The sequence below is a fragment of the Camponotus vicinus genome, unplaced genomic scaffold, assembly GCF_025532165.1.
Source record: "Camponotus vicinus isolate PSW18456_S1 unplaced genomic scaffold, iyCamVici1.0 SCAF_2, whole genome shotgun sequence".
Lineage (NCBI taxonomy): Eukaryota > Metazoa > Arthropoda > Insecta > Hymenoptera > Formicidae > Camponotus > Camponotus vicinus.
Window position 1 is genome coordinate 3479098 of NW_028141956.1, and position 14360 is coordinate 3493457.

The following is a 14360-nucleotide window of genomic DNA, read 5'->3' on the forward strand; positions in this document are numbered from 1 at the left end:
CATTAATAGGGTCTTTATTTCTCGCTGACGTTGCTCCCGTAGTTCAATAAACCGACTACGTGCCAGCCTCGTACCCTGCTGTGCTAAATCATATGCCGCGAACAAACCGTGATTACTTGCAATTCGAAGAAATCGAGCCGTGAGTAAAACGATGATAGTTCAATTTAAAGCTGACAAGGAAACCTCGCAAACCCAGAAATTCTGATTCTGATGTAAATTTGAAACACACATAGAGAGGATAAATGATGAATTTAGAGAAATTTTCAGTTGCTGTCTAAAAACTAAGGGATAAAACTACCCTTCATAAAGCGACCTTTTGCTTCTCTCGATATATCTCGAAAATTATTCGAGATATCGAAAAATGTTTTATATAAAAATTTTATGGTTAAATTATTTAACCATATTAACAAAATTTTGGGAAAATAATTTTTTTCACAAATTTCTTCAAATATTTTTTTTTACATTTTATATCATTATAAATTCTAGCACCAAAATAATTAGTGTTCTAACCTGTAAAACGACTTGAATAAACGCGGAATGAACGATGATATCGTAGAATCAGCATCGATGAAATTCTTTTCAAAAGCGAACTTCCACAAAATACCGCTTTATTGATATCGTCGCTGAAAGCCGTTAATTTGTTTCCCCGAAACACAGGGAATTAATAACCATTGGAGGCATCGCGAAACGGTTATTATTCAGGCGGAATACTTCACGAGCGCGATATATTTTCATAATGACAATTTTGGTATTCCGCGTTGCGTTCCGCCCGCGTTTTATTTCCTCTTGTATCGGCCCACGCGATTTCCGGCGTGTATTTCGCTCCAAAAACCTTTCGAATTAAACTGCCAATATGTATTCACGTTTCTCTTCACTGAGAAAAAAATCTGGTTGCATTAATTAGAAATCTGGTAGATTCAATCAATCATATGTCTGTTGAAAAATGGACGAATCAGAATTCCTTTAGAAATTACCAGGTGAGTATAATTAATTTCTTCCTGTTTACCAAATTTTCTTAATAATAATATTAAATTAAAAAAAAAACAGATCACTGTGTCCAGTTAATATAATAAGAAATTTTATAAATCCAACTAAAAAATACTAATCAAATCCTTGTAGCAAAGCCTATTAAACGTTTCAGTTATAAAAAATCGAGTCTTATCGTGACAACTAGAAATTCTGCTTGGTTTAACCAAAATGGTTTCAGATATATCTCGTTGGTACAAAAAACGATTGGTACATTAAACGATTTTTCTCAGTGTTGGAGTCACCACTTTTTTCCTCGCCTTTGGCCTTTAATGAAAATTAAAGCCGCAGCGGCCAACTATGAAATTGCCATATTACATTTCACGGGACAAATGTTAAATGTGCGCCGATGGTACGCACATCCGGATGCTTTTTACGGTTTGGCCGGTTCAAAACAAAAGAGATTTTCGTGTTGTTTGCAAAAGAGCCACGCGTAATTACCGCGCTCATTGACGCCAGAGGGAAAATAAGTTTACAAAAGTGCAATCTGTAGCTTTTATCCGGGAAAATATTTGCACATGCGTCAGGAATATATGTGGGCGCATATATATCTTGGCGCATATATATATATAATATCTATGGGCGCATATATATATAATATCTTAATATTGTTTGGCTATGAATGAATAAGATATTAATGTAATGTTTGTATGCAATAGCGATATAGCTATACATAAAATTACTATTTTGTACCGAAATAATAAATCTGTTTTAATATAGAATTTGAATTTGCACCTTTTCTAATAACTAGAATAAAATATTTCATGTTATAGGTGTAAAAATGATAAAAAAAAAAAAGAAAAATCAATTATGCTCCTGGACGACAATGTTACGAAAAAAAGGCAAAAGGAAGGAACAACTTGCGCGCCAAAAAAATCAGGAAACACGACCAAGTTCGCGAAGAAGGAACGAAAAAGCCGAGTAAACAAGTGACGTTCTGGGTTTCTCGACGAATGAGAAATACGTGCAATCAGCTGTTTCCGGAGAGATCGGGAGAGCAAAGCGAGTGAATTTTCCTACCAGAAATAGAAAGAAAGCGAGGGAGAGAAAGAGCGAGAGAGAGAAGTGATACAAAAAGGGGCGGAAATATAAATGTGCCGAAAGTTCTCCCCATCGCACCTTCTGCCTAAAGTTGCGGCGGCAATCCTACTCGCTGCTTTCGCTCCTCCTTTTCTTTACTGTCGCGTCTCGTGTCTCGTCACCGGGGCTCTTTCCGCCCCGAAGTCATCAGCTACCTGTACGCATGCATGAAAAACTTCCGAAGCAAGTCGGGCGAAGCGAGCTCGCTTCGTTCTCATGTGACAAATCACCTGTCCCGAGGAGCCCATTTCCGCTCGGCGCCGAAACGCGGCGAAAGGTGAAATTGCGGCTGCCGCAAAAACGCGTCGCCCTGGGTCGAGGACTGGGAAATTATACCGTCTCGTTGAAATTTGTGCCGAGTAACTCGATATTCTTTGTCCGGACAAAAGCTATTTATGCACGCATCTTTTCATTCACATGATAATAAATATCCAAAATTAATAAATTTTAAAATTAGTAAATATTTTTTTTTAATTTAACAGAAAGAAAGATTTGTATTTGCAACAATATAACATTTTCGCTGCTTACATTTGGAGTTGTATAACTAACAATATCGAGATATTTTTTTACTAGCATCTTGCTTCTCGCGAAACTGAATACGATAGCATCGAGAAAATCCTCGTTCGCTTCGATGGCGAAAAAACGTTTCGCAACGAAAGCTAAATGAACCGCGCGCAATCTCCCAGGAATCCTCAACAAGGCGCAACAATAGGAACGTAATAATAAATAAGAAGCGCATGAAAACGCAACAATAGCAGCGTAACAATAAATAGGGCGAGATAGAGACGCGAGTGAGCCAGGACGTGCAATAATTTCAAATTATTGGCATGCTGCATGGAATGTGAAATACCGATACAATCGTTGATCCTTGAAATTCTTGAAAAATATCGCGCGCGACGCATTCTTTGAATATTAAAACACGTAGGTATCGGCGCTAAATAATAACAATCTCAAGATGAAAATTATTTCTACCTTGAAATCGAAAGAATTGAAGCTCGAGAGAATTTTCACGATTGAAAATTGCGAAATTAGTATTCAAAAGGGAACGAGTATGTTATTGACTCTCCATGATTTCATTTTCCCCGAGTTTTTATCGAGGTACGTACCAGAATACATAAAAGTATAAGGTATACATATTTGAAATGATATCGCTAGATTCCTTGATTGAAGAAGCCTAATGAGTACTTTAATTTGAACAGCCGGCGCCGACATCGAGCCGAGCTGCTAATTATTTATCCGCCATTTGCTGAAGTTTAATAATATCGATATACATTGTCCGCGACGTGCCGCGGTAATCTGCCTGGTAGAAAGCATCGAAACATTCTCGGGAAATGAAACTTAGTTCGAAACAATTCGCAATCCCGCGATGGAATCGCGCTCGAGAGGGGGGGGAGGGGGGAGGGGGGGAGATTGGTGGCTCGTGTTAAACTGGAAATAGTGGCTCGGCAATGTTAGCGGAGATTGGCACGGATCCAACGGATTCATCGCGCTCTGCGACTCACAGCGACGACGAAATCCGAAGTCAACTGTACGTTAATCTTCTGCCAGCGCGCTTTTCATTTTCATCCCTCTCCGCTTTCGAGCCTTCCAAGGAAGTTCATTCTCGCCTCCGACTGCCATCGACTGTTTCGTACTTTTATTAAGGATATCTTTTCATCGCGTCGTGACACGAAGCTCGTCGGGATTTCAGCACGTCTGACAGTAAGAACTTGCTTTAAATTTTTGAGAGACCCGAGATTAATCGAGATAATATGCAATTAAATAGTTCGAACTTTTGAAAAATATGATAAATAAGGATGCCTAGTACCTTGTCGAAAGTTTGGATAAATAAGGATGCCTAGTACCTTGTCGAAAGTTTGGATGCTTTTATAAATTTCGGAGTCGAATTTGGCGAATTTTCAAGAAGTTGATTACACAACAACGTGACGAACTGCGAGGTCATTTCCGTCCTCTTCTTCGTGATTTTTCTTGGATACAAAACTTCTCATCTCTTCCTACATTTACCATTTCCGTAAGACGTTAATATAGAACGAAATAAAAGCGTTCTTACTCCGTTATCTTATCAGATTTTTGTCAAGAGGACAGAAAAGAGAAACGCGTCTCCGAAATTTTCACGTGATATATTTCGAATAAGAAATGTTGGAATTATCTTTTTTTAATTCCTTAAAGTTCAGTACTTTCGTTCTAAAGTTACCATTTTAAAATCTTTATTAGAGTAAAGCAGTTTCGCTGTCTAATAAGTAAGTAGTTTCAAAGCTATTTTCAGAATAAAAATAGTGCTAAATGAAGTTATTATCAAAAAATTTGCAAAATCTAGGCAGAATAGTCTAAAACTAAAAGAATCATGTGTTTTTTTTCTTTCACAAATAAAAGAACTCGATACTGAAAAGATTAAAGGCAGTCGTTGCGCGGGAGGGTTTCGACCGCGATAATTTATTTCCGACGACGACGGAAGTGAGCGCACGATTCCTGGTGGGTGCATTGGAACGATGGTAGTTTCGGAGGATGGAAATTGGCGTAGGTCCAGGATGAATTCGCCCGTCGAGCGAGGCGACACGACGCCCAGCTTCGTCGTCGTCGTCGTCGTCGTCGTCGTATCGGTGCCTACGAGAAAAAGCGAGCGAACTCTCTTTTAAGCTCTCTCCGTTCTTACCTAGCCCCGCGATCTATCTCCCGCTCCTGCTCGCGGCATCCTTTTCGAGTGCGTTGTGTCGAGGACTCTAAATGGAATTGGCGTCGCGCCCGTGAATGCGTCCCGCGCCTCTTGGACGAGATGGGATTTTTCGCATCGCACGCATGACGTTTACACCTTCACGCTGATAGTTTGTCCGCGAAGAGAAAGCTTCTTTCAAAAGCTCTTCGATCAGGAGTTTGACGCCATAGAGGCATTTCTGATCGGAAACCGTCCTCGATTATGTCGAAACCGATGCAGTACATTTTCTTGTATAATTATTCACGCATAATTAAAGAGCAGAAAACAACGATCGAATTGTTCTCTTTCTCGGATTTTACTGTTATACGTAACGTAACTTAGGTTGGCTTCGGAGCTTTACGTTAAGCTTCTTGAGCACAGTAAAACTGAATAGGAGACTATATCGTTAATCTAAAGTCAAGAGGGTTTTAATCCTCCGGAATTGTAATTCAAGGTATAATTGGAATTGAATATTAAAAAGTTTTACACAATGCGATTGTGTGCTTCTTTCGGGATGTTCATTAAGAGGAATGTTAAAAGTGCATGCAAAGTTATGTTAATGTAGGAGCAAGCACTTACCGCCGTGCACCTCGCAGACTAGGAACAGGTCGGCTCCCTCGGGATACGCTTCGAGGAGTTTACTCATGTCCCGCCTTTTCGCGTCATAAATTATCGGCTTCTTCGGTGGCACTGTAAGCAGAAAAACAGAAAATATGTAAGTGATGTGTGCATATTCTAAATAAATTTTCCTTCAACGATCATAACACGAAAATTGTAAAAAAGATAATTACTTTGTGAGGACTACAATCGTTAATAATATATTTTTTTTTATGTATCGTTTATTAATATATATAAGTCTCTTAGAAAGATAAGTCAAATTAATCAATTAATTTTAATACCAGAAAATTATACGCTTAAATTGAATTGATTAATTTATCTTCTATGAAGCTCATATAATAAAATTATAAATGTAATTTATTACGGGACAATTAGATATTTGAAATATATTTTTTATTTATTTCACGATGTAAATTAGTCTTGATTAATCGCGAATAAGGCACTTTCGCATCCAAGTCCCCATGTCCTTAAACTGTTGTAATAGGCGGAAAGACTGACAAGAGGGAGAGAAAAAGGCGAGAAGGTGAAGCAGCGACTGCTTCCACTTGACTGGCGTCGGCACGCTTTGTTTTTCATCGCCAGCTCGATGCATTCACGATACAACCGAGGAAGAGGTAAACGCAAACAAGCTGACGGGAGTCTCACCCCGATATGTCGCCCGGATGAAAATTGCCCTCGGCTATTGTCGCCACAATACTGAATGCACGCGCTCCAGTCGTTCGTGCTTCCTTCTTCCTTCGCGAGAAGCCGCAGTAAACCCGGGAAGAGATCGCGGAATCGCGAGAGGGCGAAGCGACACTGATAAAAGCTTTCAAAGTGCGACGAAATATTCCGGCTCGGTTTATTCGGCAACGACAACGACACGTGCAACCGTTCGCGTCTGTCCCGATCTGCGGCCACCTGTGCTCGCGTCCCTATGAGTCACATCAGGATCGACTCCGCGTTCCTCCAGAGAGACGTGCGGGCGAGGAGATCCCGTGGGAATCCTTATGTAGATGTCGTTCAGAATCGCTGTTTCGCCTCGAGCGAAGTTTACGGTGCCGGCGTCAGCGACACGACGGCACCGTGACTTGTTTGTTCATATCGTCGACGATCCGGGCGCCTGTATCCCAAGTATGTGCGATATTTTCGGTACGTGTTCTATGAAGGCAAACAGAGCTCAGTATTGTCGACCTGTGTTCGGAGCTGTGGCACGAGATACGGCAAAATATGTGGAAAAATGTAACGTATATAAGAATTCTACTCGCAGCAAACAACGGTATTAATACATCCTATAGTTATTTTTTAAAAATAGATTTACATGTCGCGGTATTTTATTTATAACAATAATAATAAATAATAATGCATATGTTTCATGAATTGTAATTTAAATCTTAAAAAGTTCCTTCTTTTTGCCCGTCCTCCCACGCCCAATTAATTAAAATATACATTTTTACAGATTTTTTTAATATTATTATTCTATCATAGAACGTAAGAACAATTAAAACTAATTCGATTCGTTAGGTGCCCTCGTCGCGTGCAAAAAGATATCGCCTCATAACGATTAACTTAGCGACACGGAAAGAATTCAATAACCGTCCGAGTAATTGCTATCCCTGGCGTGCGATACGATCGCTCGTCGGCTCGAATCGATATGCTGAAGAGCGGCAACTTCTTCAGAGGAAAGAAGTGCTCCATTCCCACGGGATTCTACAGATGAACGTCGTAATCTCGACGGAGATTACGCGAGAGCGGCACAAGACGACGCTTTAGTGGCGCTAATACCCGGCCCATTCGCCGGGCTTTTATAGCAACGTTTATCCGAGAGAGATACGCGATTTTTTTCCCCGTCTCTCATTGTCGACCATTGTTACGTTGACAATCGACTCGCTCGCGAAAAGAACTCTAAAGATGTGTCCGACGTCGCATCAACGAGGATCGCGCGCGTCTGATATGAATCGCGTCTTTACTATTTTCACCGACCATTCCTGCGGAAAATTTACGAAAATGCTATCGTCATGTTTGCGGCTACCCTCATCATGCTTTGTTTGCCTCTTGCAGGTATTTTTATAAATTAGTAATAAATTTTTAATAATTAATAATGATAAAAGATGACTTTTGTAATTTTATAAATTTAAGAATAAAAATATAAAGAGATCATAGACTTTTATTTCGATATTATATATATAAAAAGTAAAATAATATTTTATAATTATCATTATAAAAAATTTCTGTAAAATCTCTTGCAAGAATAAATTAATACATTTTTTTTCGATATTATATAATTTATTCTTGCAAGAGATTTTACAGAAATTTTTTATAATTGATAGTTTTGACGAGAAAAGACAATTTTTGTAATTTTATAAACTTAAGAAATATAAAAATATAAAAAACTAAAATTTCTTTCTGCATATCAGATCACTGCTGTATGAATTTATTCTTATAAGAGATTTTATAGAGATTTTTAATAATTAATAGTTTTGTGTGACAAGAAAAAACGATTTTGTAATTTTATAAATTAAAAATAAAAATATAAAGAATATAGAATTTTTTCCCCATATCACTATTGCATTAAGTTTCAAGAGATTTTGCGAAATTTTTATTAATCCAATAGTTTCAACGAGGAAAAATGGCTTTTGTAATTTTACAAATTTAAGAGACTATAAAAATATAAAATAAAATATAAAATATAAATATAAATATAAAAAAATAGAAATATATAAATAAAAATAATATATGAATAAAAATATAAATATACATACATAAAAATATAAATATAAATAAAATACAAAATAAGGGACATATAGAAATTCTTTTTCCATATCACTTAACTTATTTTGACAATTAGTTGCTACAATCCAAAAATTATTTGTTTACAGATATCTTTTCTAATAATCAATGTGGCGTCATATTTCTCGAGATACACAATATTTCAGCAATATATATATATATACATATATAAACCGTGTATCAATGCCAATTAGCAATAACTTCACGTTAATCCCCTGCGATTAATTACGAAATAAATCGCTGTCACACGGGTACCATGGTCTGATGAATATTCATGATCGTTAGTAGTGTATATGAGATATTACCGTATTATTATTCTAATACACGTATTACCGGCATAATCGACCGATACGAGGAATCGATATCTAAAAAGGGCGATCCTATCAAAATCGAACGCTATTTATAACGCGGTGGATGTGCTGTGTATAGAGTTTTTCCTCACTTCGACGCGATAACCCCCTTCTCTCTTCCTATAACCGTTCATTAATCTTCCCGCATGCGAGAGACTCATCCTCCCTCCGACCGAATTTTACATATTTATTATCGTCTCCGCACGAAGCATGGCTGTTTCAGTATTCGACCCGTTACACGTCGTCGAGCTCGTCATCGAAACCCCGCTAAAACCCGCCCAAAGTCGTACAAAGCGCCTGGTACAAAGGCAACCCCGGGCCCCGGGGCGATTTCTCGCTCCTCCTCTCGCTTTTTTCCTCTCTCTTCGCTCCTTCTCCTCCTCCCGTGGCCCGCGGATATGATTTGCGGGATTTACGTGTCTTTCTCGGGAGAAAGAGAATCATCTCGTGTGGCTCACGTAGGTGGAAAATAAGCCGCTCGCGAATCCCATTCGACGTTTCCGGAATCTCGTGGGTTAGAGCAGGGCAAAAGGAAAAGAGAAACAGCGGTAACATATGCGGAGACCTCGGAAGCACCTCGCGCGAAACTTTTACTGAAATTTCGCTGTACGCGGAGAGCCACCGGGGATACGCCGGTTGTCTTTGTCGGTTATAAATGGGAGATACGAAACGGTGCTCTTGAAAAGTCGGCGCTTGTTGGTTTCTTGCCCGGAATCGCCTCTCCTCCTCTTCCTTCCCTCCTTCTCTCTTTCTTTCTCTTCCTTTTTATGGCCGACTGCGAATGCGGTTGAGCGTTCCGCGAGTGTTTACCGTGATTTTCCGGGGCACCATTTTTCCGGGGCGAACTGAAAAAGTATCGATATCAATTCCGCGGTGCAGTTAGTAAGCTACGAGCTTTTACAGCATCGTATGTGAGCAAAGTGAATTCTCTTCCCGCGTTAAAAATTTAAAATTATATCAAATTTTAAACAATCGCTCGCGGAACGATAAGAGTGACTTCCGGCTTTTTCCAACAAATTCACATTATTCGATACCTTTTGGAAAATGGAGTCCCAAAGGCATTTAACCGGCTTGCACCATCCGGCAAATCAACAGGCCGCTAAAAGGACTCGAGAGGTCGGTCAGAAAATCGAGAAGAATTTACTCGCACAAATCAAGCCGCTCAAGTCTACGAGTACCGAGAGCGTCCAAGAATGAGATGGGGATCGATGCGTGCGCTTCCGGTCCACGGGACCGAAAATCCTCTCGCTGGACGCGCTTCCAACGACAACGTGTAAACCGTTTGGCCAGCACAATGGCGGGCCAGGAGGTCCGACGGAGCGAGGAAAATATATTGCTAATAGGGTTTGCAACACGGCCCGTTAGTCGAGAGTAATGCCTTACCACGGGGTGGCACACGTTAAGCTCGTTTAACGAACCACACCCCGCCTTCCGTCACTCTCTCTCTCTCTCTCTTTCTTTCCCTCCCTCCCTTTTCTATCTCTCCCTCTCGCCCTTTTTGCCCTTCTACTCTCGCGCGTTCGTGCTTCCGTGGACGTCGATTAGATTTATGGACTTCCATCGTGTGTCACGCGTTCGACCCTCTCGTCGCCGTACTCTCGTTCGTCGAGGGATTTCAGCTTGCAGCCGCGATAACCGCACGTGACCGTTTCGAGTCTCTCGATTAGGGAGGTATTCTTCTTCGCGAATCGAACGGAACGGATTGCACGTCGCTTTTTTACACGCCTTCGGTGAGTTATTACAGTTCGATGCACTTCGGAATTCGAGTAACTGTGAATGTTCTGTTATTTCGTTATCTCCAGACAGTAAAAATAAATCATTATTATTTTGTTATTTCTCTGACTTATTTTTTAACTATGTCACTGCAAAAATTAGTATACAGGGTGTCCCAGACTTAACGAATCAGTCGTTAATGGTAGATTCCTGAGATCATTTGGAAACGAAAATCTTAATACCAAAATGTTGAGGAAGATGTATTTTCGGCGCTACAAAAGATTAAATATTACCAATCGGCGCGTGACGTTCTCCTGTGCTCAGGGACATAGCGCATCAAGGGGTCCGCGTACAGCGCGATAATATCGATATCGATAGAGGGATCAATATAAAATAAAAAATAGGATTCTGCAATGAACGCGATTGTGTCTTCGATGCGACAGTAGTCAGTAGTTTAAACATTTTTATGAAGTCTTTCTCAACATCTTGGTATTAGAATTTTCGTCTCCAAATGATCTCAGGAATCTGCTATTAACGGCTGATTCGTTAAGTCTGGAACACCCTGTATATACATATTTAAGTAACAACACATATAAATGAATGGTGCGTTAGAGTGTTTACATGAATGTACGAAACATCGTGTCGAGATGAACGTACATGTGAGGATACATAGGTTATAAAACTATAAAACTACGGAAGAGAATTTCGTGATGTGCTTCGAGTCTCGTCACGTTCGGCAGGTATCTTGTTTGTATGGCTCCTCAGAGTGCTTACATTCTGTTTTGCTCCTTATTTCGTCGTCCTGACGACGGCACCAAGTTTAACCATGTCGCGTGTGTTGTTCACAAACATCGGATGCATAATATGGAACTATAATTTATAAACTATCTCTTGTCAACTATATTTTCCTTGACATGTAAATTCTGCAAACGAAGAAAAATTGCCCGGGACTTGAGCGTTTAATAAGAAGTGATAGAAATTTAAACGCCATTAACTTTCTAATATGCTTTCAGCTGAAAAAGCGTATTTACATGAGATTTTTTCTTCACGTAAACGAATTTAAAGAGATATATAGACTTATCGAGATTTTTTTTACTTTGTTAAACTTGTCAAGTTATTCTTCATGTATAGCTAATACGAAAATTGAATTATTCTAACACAATTTATAGTGTGTTTTATCTTGTATTTTTCATGGGTTGATTATATCTCAAGAGTAAACTAGTTATTATATTTCAGGTAAACTAGTAGCAAAATAGCGCGTCGATATAAATTAATTTACTTTATTAAAATCTAATAGTTGAGATAGCGCGATTAGACGTTCGTAGTATATCCGTATTTTATCCTCGATATGAACCTCGTGAACTCTCGTGAACTCTTGATGAACTCTTATAAAAGGGCGACTTTCTCCGGCTCATGCGTGCAGAATCTAGGTAACAGACGTGTTTGATCCTAAACACCTTGTATATGATACTAAACGCGTTCGTGCATATCCAGCTACGTGTGTATAAGAAGACGATATGCGTATGTATGTGTGTGTGTATCGAGATGCATCTATCTCTTTCTCACCGTAAGCCGGATGCACCATTTGCGGGATATTCTCCGACGCTATCGACGCAAGACGTGCTCGAGCGTGCATCCTTTTTCCCTGTTACCTCTTTATGGGCACATTCGCTATAGATTCAAAGGCAACTATCTACGAGACTAGTCAACGCACTCCGTGACCGTCCACGACAATTATTATAACTCAGCCAGCGGCGTATTACGCTCTTCCTTTTTCTTCTTCTCGTTTGATGCCGCTTGTCCAGGGCTACGATTGATCCAATTTCAGTCAAGGAACGACATTTTTCTCACGAAAACCAGAGCCTCGAACTTAGCCGATACGTCTTGCACAATATTTTAGCGCTTCAAATAATTTTCCTCCGAAGGAATAATTTTCTACGTGTTATTAAAACACCGTAACGTGTTTCATATAAATTGTAAAGATTATTTCAAGGCTATTAATATAGATATAATATTAGGTATTAAATTAAGAAAAATAACAGTAGCCTCGATATGCAAATTTTGACAAATATAAGATTCAAAATACTATAAATAGCTTTTTTTGTCAACTAATTATTAAAAGCTTCGTTCTAATATTTCGAAGATAATTAAATAAATATCTAATCTTGAAGAAAATCAACAATTGAAAATGTAGCAAAATATGTTTCGGCAAAAATTTGAGAGACAAAAATTTGCAATCGATCGATCATTTTCATCGGCACCCGGCACAAATCCGGGACAAATTCGAAAAGTATGATTTGTCGCTTCTGAATGCGATAGAAATGCACAACGTAGCATGTGGCACGATAGAGAGGTTACGGCGAAAAAGTAATGTAACATCGCGCGTGTATTAGTGCATTACTAACGGTATTATCCTGGGAAAATTATTGCCAGAGGGAGGTAATACCTCGCCATATTTTAGGTATTACGAATATTGCGATATGGCCGCACCGTATTTTAAGAGCGATAGTTTTATCGCTCGACGTTACGATATCCCGTTTCGCCGTGTCTGCCCTTTTTTTATGCCACTTCGACGTGCATCGATTAAATATTGCGAACGACGCGGCAGCCTGACACATTTTCCGGCATCAAGTATCGTGCACCATCAGCGAGGAATTTCTCTTGCGCATAATATCTTTAAAAAAACTTTCATCGTTTTAACAAAGACTACAAAGCCCCGTTAACACCCATTTTTCGCACACGCGCTGCTAATTCTATTCAGATCTTTGACAGTTGCAACGACGAGATTTACGCTTAACGCAGTACTCTTTATTATCGCTTTTAAAAGCTTCATTATGCTCTCTATATTTGCGTTTGTGTCTTCAGATTATTATATAAATTTATAAATTTTTATATAAAAAATAAAATGATGTAAAAAGTAAAATGCAATTTTTCACCATAAAGTTTAATATTCCATATTTTTATCTCGGAAGCAAAAATACGTAATCCTTAAATATATAATTTTTATATGGAATATAAATCAAAAAGAAAGAAGGTTGATTTTTCTCATTTGAAATAATCGTGACCTCTTGGAGAAAGGAATAAACTTTCCTCATCCCATGTTACGCATATAACTTGGACGTTATTTCAATGTCATATCTCGACGAGAAAGTATCAAAAAATTATTTACGACACGACGGATGCAAGATAACTTGAAATAACCCGTTGACGATCGACACGAGACACTTTTGTTATCTGCATAGATATTTATGATACGAATAAAGTGTTTCACGCTACATTTGATAAGCGGAAAACTATTTACGTCGTGAACGAATTTATTTGGATCCCAAAGCAAAATAGCGAAGTAAAAAAGCAGATGGGATATCGATAGTGACGTCATCACACATCACTGAAAAAATTACTCGTAAATTTCGCTCAATCTTGATCGCGTCATAACTCGCAAAGTCCTCTTATAACCGACAATATTCGCCTATTTGTGGCGAACGATTTCGGATAATGCAGCAAAAGTATCTATAAAAATATCTGCATTGCCTAACCCGATATTATTCTGAGAAAAGCTCGTTTAAAATTGAAATTGCGCACAAAACCGCGTCGATTTATATATTTTATTTCGAGAATTATTGTTCCTTTTTTCTCTATTATATTTCAGCAGACGCAAAATATATTTCCATTGAATCGTGTAATAAAATGGATGGATCCTTCGAATAAAAATCTCACTCGCGTCTTTCCGCCGTAAAATCTACAGACGTCATTGACGTCAAGACGAGGGAAAGAGAGACGAAATAACACGCAACGGACCTTAAAGGTACAAAACAATCGTAAAGAGCGCGCGAAAAATATTCCGGCAATTCCAACTTATTGAATTCCTGCGGCGGGTTGCATTCTCTTGTACGCGTGTATTGGTTCACGCGAATGCTACGTGTGCACCCTCTGAATTATGGTCCGCGGGGGTGCCTCCCGCCCTCCCTCTTATTCTCGTGCACACATGCAGGGTGCCTCCCTCTCTCCCTTTTGTTCCCGTTTACCACTATATGGTGGTAACGATTCGCGCCTCCATGAGACTGACGGGCTGCGTGACCTGGGTATCGGACTAAGGCCACGTAACGATTACC

At 39.2% G+C, this 14360-nt stretch overlaps 1 protein-coding gene across 3 annotated transcripts in view; it reads right to left on the minus strand.

Moving 5' to 3' along the window:
* LOC145967553 (synaptogenesis protein syg-1) overlaps positions 1-14360 on the minus strand; it is a 255027-nt gene that overhangs the window by 107565 nt on the left and 133102 nt on the right. For all 3 annotated transcript variants that reach the window (XM_083092553.1, XM_083092551.1, XM_083092552.1), the window contains exon 5: positions 5378-5488. In XM_083092553.1, the coding sequence (XP_082948679.1) occupies positions 5378-5488 (111 nt within the window). The remainder of the gene's footprint in view (positions 1-5377; positions 5489-14360) is intronic.